The sequence below is a fragment of the Plectropomus leopardus genome, unplaced genomic scaffold (genome assembly GCF_008729295.1).
Source record: "Plectropomus leopardus isolate mb unplaced genomic scaffold, YSFRI_Pleo_2.0 unplaced_scaffold11460, whole genome shotgun sequence".
Taxonomy (NCBI): domain Eukaryota; kingdom Metazoa; phylum Chordata; class Actinopteri; order Perciformes; family Serranidae; genus Plectropomus; species Plectropomus leopardus.
This window is the reverse complement of record NW_024612129.1, coordinates 320-8829: the sequence shown is the minus strand read 5'-3', so window position 1 is coordinate 8829 and position 8510 is coordinate 320. Positions and strand designations below refer to the sequence as shown.

The 8510-nt window shown below is 39.5% G+C and overlaps 1 protein-coding gene across 1 annotated transcript; it reads left to right on the top strand.

The window, feature by feature from the left end:
* Positions 1-1698: 1698 nt before the first annotated feature.
* LOC121963499 (asparagine synthetase [glutamine-hydrolyzing]-like) lies at positions 1699-7192 on the top strand (the record flags this gene model as incomplete). The annotated part of the gene is made up of 11 exons (XM_042513784.1): positions 1699-1947; positions 2942-3179; positions 3272-3457; positions 3559-3660; positions 3751-3878; positions 4347-4473; positions 4582-4688; positions 5269-5369; positions 5902-5983; positions 6080-6235; positions 7026-7192. Coding segments are annotated over exons 1-11 (1643 nt in total), but the record flags the coding sequence as incomplete, so codon positions are not given.
* Between the last annotated feature and the right edge of the window lie 1318 nt (positions 7193-8510).

Sequence of the window (8510 nt, the reverse complement as noted above, 5' to 3'; positions counted from 1 at the left end):
CATCACAACCCTGCAAACCCCCTGGTTGCTGTTTGTTGTTGCTCCTCGATAAAGCCACCTGTTAAATCTACTTTTATTTCAAAAGATGGTGGCGTTATCCCCTCCTTCCAAAATGTAACTGGATTTTGATCCACACCTTGTTTGCCAGACCCCATGGTGTGTTTGGATTCATTGCCTCCGACTTTCTCAGGACTATCAGGTCCTCCTCAGTGATCGCGGCATGATGTTCCATTTTTTTTGCGGCCTGCTCCCTTGAGAAACTTTGAGTCCACTAAAAACATTGTTTGATGTTGTGAACCTAGTGTCTTGCATGAGATACCATGCCTGACTGAGAGAAAGGTACGCTGCTGAAATGGTTGATGCATCAACCTGATGTACCTACTAATGGAGTCTTGCTGACCCTCGTTATTTCCTACTGAGCCATAAAATTCACAAAGAATCGTGTTGAGCTGAGTTGCAAAATCCACATCAAGTTTTGTCCTTTTCAGATAGTCCTGGAAACACCTGACAGCCTTCATTGGGAAGTACTCTGATCATTCCTGGACATTTCAAATTGATTGAGCTCTCCATTTGATATTGCCCCAAATCTCTATTTTCTCTCTGTTTTTAATTCCTCTTATCCTCTTCCAACCATTCATCAAAACTGAGACTGACAAATAAATCAAAACTGGCAACAAACCAATCCATTTTGTATCAATATTTCAGCTGTTTCTTGCTCCAGCTCTGGCAGTTAAGCTACAACGTTGCCATGGATATGATGGACTAATCTTTTTAGTACTACATGTTGTATTATGAATACATTTGATACATGACAGGTGGTGTTAATGAAAAGGCACTTGATTCACCTAACAGGGCTTTGGGAGGTACACTAAATTGAAAAAGGTTGGGGACCAGTGGACCGGTGTGAGGTCAATAGCATGTCCAGATGTTTTTTTTTACTACAGTGGCCCAAGTGGGGCTCTGACGTATGCAGGGGTGGCATGAAGTGCGAGTGCTGCTGCGGGCATACGCGTCAACATAGCTTTAATTTACCTTTTTTTTTTCTCCACTGTCCATGCCTACTTTAATTACTAACATTGCAGTGTATTACATTGCTGTTTATAGTTTAGTTCAAAAGATAAATATACGACCAATCACAACACAACAGAGTGACACCACACAAATTCGAACTTAAGCTTACACACTTGAAGAAGTTGTTCCTTCAAAAGTAAATAGTATGATAGAAAGTATGAAGTGCCAACAAAATCAAAGTGCCAAAAAATACAAAAACAAAAAGTCCTGTGAGAGCAAACTTTTTAATAGTTATACCAATTTATTTGTAATATTAGTCAGGTTAGACATCACTCTGGCACATTACTGTCTCTCAGGTTTAGGACTGAATTGCTCTAATGAATGAAAATTCAGTTTACTTGTCAACATTTCAAACTGACTTGGCAGATAGCCAATTATAATGGGGGTGGCACCTGGGGTAGCCAATCAGATTTCAGGGGGGGCCGTGCCACCCCAGGCCGCTCCCTAGACAGGCCCCTGTGTGAAGTGTAAACTGGCTTAATAGTCTCTCATTGTAAAGAGCTCATCCTGTCAAACTACTGCAACAAAACAGGTAAGGTACTCCTTTTCATCATACACTGTAAAGAATAACCAATTAACTCCGTCTCCATTTCCTTTGTAAAGCTATCCATCTTCCACAGCTATGCAATGTGTGGTATCTGGGCTTCGTTTGGCTGTGATGAATGCCTGTCAGTTCAGTGCATCATTGCCATGAAGATCGCTCACAGGGGCCCTGATGCCTTCCGCTTTGAGAGCGTCGATGGCCTCACCAACTGCTGTTTTGGCTTCCACCGGTTGGCTATTGTGGACCAGCTGTTTGGCATGCAACCCTTACGCATCAAGAAGTTTCCTTTCTTGTGGCTTTGCTACAACGGAGAGATTTACAACCATCTTCTGGTAAGACCAATTACAACTGACTTTGGAAAATACAAATATAATTGAAACCACTTTGCCTAGCTCACACAACTTAGGCTCAACAACATGGCAAAATCTTATTTTAATAAAAAAAACAAGTATTTTGGTCTACATGTAAATAAAAAAATCTTTGAGGGAGAATGCTAGGAGTTAAAAAAATGTTATGGGGCAGTGTGAATCACTAAACCGGCAGAAAAAACTGATCCTTGTGCTCCACAGGTGTTAAATTTATTTTTTGTAATTAAATGTAGAAAGATAATAATATAGAATGGCTCTTGTCCATCTATTGGTCTGTCCAGCAATCATCATCAGCCTTGCTTTTTTTGCAGCTTAGTCTCTGGGAAATAGATGAAATCACCAGAAACTGAATACCACATTATTTGATGGTGGCATAAGTATGATATGCAGTACGACATAATTATGTAGAGGACATTAAAAAAAAAAAGTCATAGCTGTGATTTAGTTTCACACAGTACACAAAGTGCGGTCTCCCAGGTGAAAGTGCTTGTTGACACGCCCACCGCCACAACCTCTTTCCTACAAGGACTCCCTTTGCTATTTATGCTGTTTATGGGGTCATAACATTAACCACCACCCAGTGCCAGATGGTGTCGAACTAGGGAATTTATTCGTCCACCATGAAAGAGATCCTAATTGAATTTTTTATTGGCATTGGTTCTGTGGTGCTGGCGCCTAATTTCTACTCAGTGCGTGCCGTCACCATGTACTGCAGCATTAACAGATTGCAGTCATTTCACATACATCAGGTTGCACTTTCAAATAGATAGACTTTCTATTTAATGCGACTAGCAGGCCAGACCTCCAAATTTTCATCAACACACTAACATTATGTTGTAACATGCTTACATTTAAAAAAAAAAAAAAAACACTCTAATAAATTTATAGTGCAGCACCTGGTGTATCGTTAATGACAGTTCTTTGACCTCTAATGAAATAATTGTGTTTTCCTTTTCAGCTGAGGAAGCACTTTGACTTTGATCACCAGACTCAAGTGGATGGTGAGATTTTGCTCCATCTGTATGACCGCTTTGGCATCCAGGAGATGGCGTCTCTGCTGGATGGCGTCTTCGCTTTTATTCTGCTGGACACCGCCAACAGAAAAGTCTTTTTGGGAAGAGATACGTACGGAGTCCGGCCTTTGTTCAAACTCCTCACAGACGATGGATTTCTTGCAGTCTGCTCAGAGGCCAAAGGTAATGGGATAGTTTATTACTTCTCCAGCAGTTCAGGGTATGTAGTGATGTGTTTGATATCCATTATTAAGTCACTGTTATTCTGTTCTCAGGCCTTACAGACCTTGTTCACTCCAAAACCCAAAATGTCAGCATTGTTACCTTTCCTCCTGGGCACTTTGAGGTCTTTGATTTGAAGCAGAACGGCAAAGTTCAGTCCATCCGAATGGAGCAGTTTCACTGCTGCACAAAAGAGCCCGCTCATGCCAAATACGACACTGTGGAGAGACTGCCGTCAAGTATGCAGCTGTTGATTGTTAACTAATGTAAATGTAGTCATTTGGAAATCATTTATTATTAACTCTTCAATATGAATGTTATAAAACTGATGTATCCACAGGTTTTGATGAAGAAACAGTAAAAAGCAACATCAGAACACTGTTTGAAAATGCTGTGAGGAAACGTCTCATGGCTCACAGGAGAATTGGTTGTCTTCTGTCAGGTATATTTTATTTCACAGTCACAGAAAGTATTTATAGTCTATTTCTGTGATGCTTAATCGTGATCAACAGTCACGTTGTGTGCTCTTCAGGTGGTCTGGACTCCAGTTTGGTTGCTGCTACACTGGTGAAGTTGGCCAAGGACGAGAAGCTGCAGTATCCCATCCAGACATTTTCAGTCGGGTCAGAGGACAGTCCAGACGTCATAGCTGCTCGCAAGGTCAGTTCCTTTTAAAAATAAGATAAACACATATTAAATCAAAATAAAGGTAGAGGATGTATATTCAAAGGGAACTTCAAAGCACAAATAACAATGCAACACATAATTGAAAGCACAAGGAAACTGCATGTGAAGGAGCAACATTATCACACAGTACAAATGTTATCAATACTGATGCCTGCCGTGGTTTTTAAATTTATATTTATCTGGCATTTTAAATCTCCTAAAACATTTAAACATCACACAGCTGACGCTGTGACACATCGCTGCTATTGTTTTCACATGGTGCATCTCACTCATGATGACCCTTTAAAAAGTGACAAAAAGTCTGATTTAAATTTTTGGCTTGTATCCTTTGTTTCGTGCATGAGCGTGCGCACCTTTGATGAATGCTAACATAACTTTTGTTTGTTTACAGCAAAACTTTGCGCCTTCAAATTAAATTAATTTTGACTCTTTGTTCATCAGGTAGCGGCACATATTGGGAGTGAACATCATGAGGTGAACTTTACTGTTGAGGAAGGTATCAGAGCAGTGGAGAAAGTCATTTTCCACCTAGAGACCTACGACATGAGCAACATACATGCCGCTGTTGGTGAGTGTTAAAATAAAAGTGATATTCTTGCTAAAGAAATGTTTAAAACCATTTAAAAGCAGAACTTGCTGAGTATTTTTTTCATTTTGGTGACCTTTGTTGTTGCAGGGATGTTCTTAGTTTCCATGTACATCAAGGAGAAGACAGACAGTGTGGTAATCTACAGTGGAGAGGGTTCAGATGAGCTGACTCAGGGATACAGTTATTTCCACATGGTGAGAACAGAAGTCCACACTGGACTGAAAGAAGAGGCAAAATGAGTGCAGCAAGTTTGCTGCACTAGATATAAACATTGAGGGAGGGAGTCTTAGAGGTCAGGGTGGGGATGACAGCAGTTGTCCCATAATCCTGTTGACAAACAAATAAACAAACTTTACTGAAAGCATAACCTCCTTGGTGGTGGTAATCAGTGGCTCAAAGACAGAAGTCAATCTAAAAAAAAAAATCAGTTTTCTTATTCGATTGGATTATGTGAACTGCATATATTATAATCCTCACATGTAGAAAAAAAACCTGGCTGAGCTTTGTTCATTGTGCTTGGGCAGCATTGCAAGTCTGTTCTTGCCTGAAAAGGTGTCAATGCTTTTAATTTGATTTGACACTGGATCTAGTTAGGGCCCTTACCATTTTTGCATTGGCCACCCACATGTTTTAGGCACACAAGAGGAGTTCTAGTTGGCTGCAATATGCAACATCACCACTACATGCCCCATAAATCCTACACACTAAACCCTAAACAAAATCAACCAAACCTCACAGATATGAGTTGCTGACAGTGTTTTATTCTGCCTTCAGGCTCCAACTCCCAAAGTAGCTGCAGAGGACAGTGTTCGACTGTTGAAGGAACTGTACCTGTTTGATGTCCTCCGTGCTGATCGCACCACTGCTGCACATGGGTACTTGTTTCAGTTATTGTTTCTTTCAGCAGTGTCATTATGTATGCATTTAAACTATCATTTAGCGTCATGACACCATTATTTTTGAAATATGGAGGAATAATGTTTTGGATAGGCTTTGCCAATTGTATACCAGGGTTAAATTTTTAAATTTTGTCAAGTAATTTCCACTCATACTAAATGATTTCAACAAAATAATTAACTTTCTGAACCTCTGGTGTCTCTCCCTGCAGAGATTTAGGGTCATTTAGCTGCCAGTTAATGTATATGCTTCCCTCCAACCCCAAAACAATTCTGTGATTAACCTAACGATTCAATGCTACTCATTAAATACAACAATCTGGTTATTAAGTAAAAGTTCATGTTTAATAGATATCACACAAAATGTTATGGATGATCAAAGAAGAGGTTCGTTTAAAAACAGGAGATTGCAAAATTAGTCGGAATAAAAAAATGAGCCAGATTTGGTTAAATTCAAATTTTGCAAAGAAAAAAAATACTTATCTCAAACTAATTTGTTCTTGTGTTTCAGGCTGGAGGTCAGAGTGCCATTCCTTGATCACAGATTCACAGCATACTACCTTTCTTTGTCTGAGGAGATGAGGATTCCTAAGGTTTTGTAATGTTATTGTTTGTTGTCTGTGCATAAAGATGTAATTTGAAAAAAGAAATATGACTTTGCAACAGTGCCGCATGCTCTGTGTACCCAGGGAGGAGTGGAGAAATACCTTCTGCGTGACTCTTTTCGAGGTCTGAATTTGATCCCTGATGAGATTCTGTGGAGGAAGAAAGTACCCTTCGGTAATGGTCTGATGTTGCCTGAGAAGTTCTGGTACAACCACCTGCAGGAGCGCTTAGAATCTTTGGTATGTATGTGAGTAAAAAAGGAAGTAGTATAAAGAATAAAACTCTACTTCAGGGCACAGGTTAGAGTTATGAACGGGTCAAACAAACATAGGGTTTTTCCCCAGTAGATGAGTGCTTGTGTCCTGTTTGAAATCAAGTGAACTACAAGTTATTTAAATGTATGTTCTCACCATGTTAAGCTACGTAACTTTACATTAAGTATACAGCATGACAACACACAGCCATGTTTGCCATGTTTAATCCTAACCTACTTAACTTTGCGTTACGAACGCAACTTTACGTTAAATACGTGACACAACTTCCAACCATTTTTCTTTTGCTATCTAACCTTACTTGCCTAACTAACCAACGTAACTTCGTGTTAAGTAAGTTACTTTAGTTAAATACCTAACGTGACAATGCCCAACTATAGGCTTAAACCTAACACACAAAACTTCACATTAAGTACATAACTTTACCTGAAGTACATAAAGCGAAGGCGCCATATGTGGGGTGCTAATTTGTTCAACATCATACCAACTGTTGTATGTGCATTTTCATAAGATATCATACCAAGTGCTGTATAAGGGTATGCTGGCTTAAACGTTTAAATTTTATGCACATATTTTTTCTTTTGATGGTTGAAATCTCAAATCCACATATAGGACATAATGATATTTTATCAATGAATTTATCGTGTGTTTCCAGTAATGTATGTGTGCATACCAAAAACCAACATAATTGATAACATCTTAGATATATTGTACCTTATGTACCATAAACTATGACCTGCGTTCTAACTTATCTCAGGCGAATGATGACCAGATGGAGAACGCTCACAAGAGGTTCCCTCACAACCCGCCATGCTCCAAAGAGGCATTTTATTTCAGACAGATGTTTGAAAAGCATTACCCAGGCCGAGCTGAGTGGCTCCCCCATTTCTGGATGCCACGGTGGATCAACGGTTTTGATGCTCAGTAAAGGCAGGGTCACATCTTTATCGCATGTGACTGTGTATACGCCCTCATCTGAGGGCGTATAGTTGTCCAAGGATATTCTGGTTGTCTGCACATTCATGGACAGCTTTGTGAAAAATACCCTACTTAGAAAAAGTATATGGACACAAAAACAGCACACCTTTTATGCCTCTTTCCCACTGTGCAAAAAACCCACTAACATCTGGGTTTCTGATGCAGTAGGAAAGTCTTCAGTCTAAATCGACACCTGCGCCAAATGACTCTGCAGTAGTGTCGCCTCCAGCTTGGATCGGCAATAATGGAAACATGCTCATTTTAGCCCCCTTACTGGCAAGATGTAATGATCTGCCACTGCTTATAACCCTCTGTCTCCTCCTAAGCAGCGCTCAAAAATGAATCCAATTTAATCTGCACTGAGTTTAAACAAGAGACTAAATTTTATATAAACAGAAGTAACAAACGAAAAGTTTTCACAGGCCTCCATCCATGCTGCTTTACCTATTTTCCATCTAGCCATGACGTCAAATGTGACACACACACACACACACACAAAAACAGACAAACAAACAAAAAATGCCAACAGGAAAAAAAAACAAACAAAAATAAAATTCAACACACAGAGAGGCATACCCATCTCCTATCTCCTGCAGAGCTGTGCACACAGCCCTGCTCTACTGGCAATTTAAAAGTAGTCAATTGCCTGTTTTAGTGGATTTGCCTGTGTTAAAAAAAACCTGCATACACACATTAATTGGTGTGGAAAAGGGGTATTAGGTTGTTGTGCTTTCCACTTCAACGTGTCTGCAGGAGTTTGCTCTCATTCAGCCACAAGTCCAGTAGTTAGTTCCAACACTGCTGTTGTCTGCCATGTAAGCTGCTGCAATAAAGGAGCTGTGCAAAAATCAGAGCATATCTATGATAAGATGATACTTTATTGTCTGTCGTCACGGGAATTTGTCTTGCATCCTTGGGCTTTAAACAATTAATGGAATTATATAAAAAATAAATTAAACATACAACAAAAAAGACCATCAGTAAGGTCACACGTGAGTAGTCATCAAAATAGTAGATTTTGAAATGTTTTTTGATGAGCAAGGGAAAAGTGGGGGGGGGGGGGGTAGGCTAATCTTCTTGGGGTTTTTATTTCTCTCTTTTCTTTCTTGCCAGCAGGTAGTTTCTATGTACTTTTTAAACAAATTTTTTGTTATCTTTTGGGTCTTTTATTCTTAAGTTGCTCATAGCCTTTTTTTCGCTGTTTTTGAAAGAAATCAAGCCAGTTTACTCAGGTTTGTATACATTTTCTTTCTATGTTAAGATA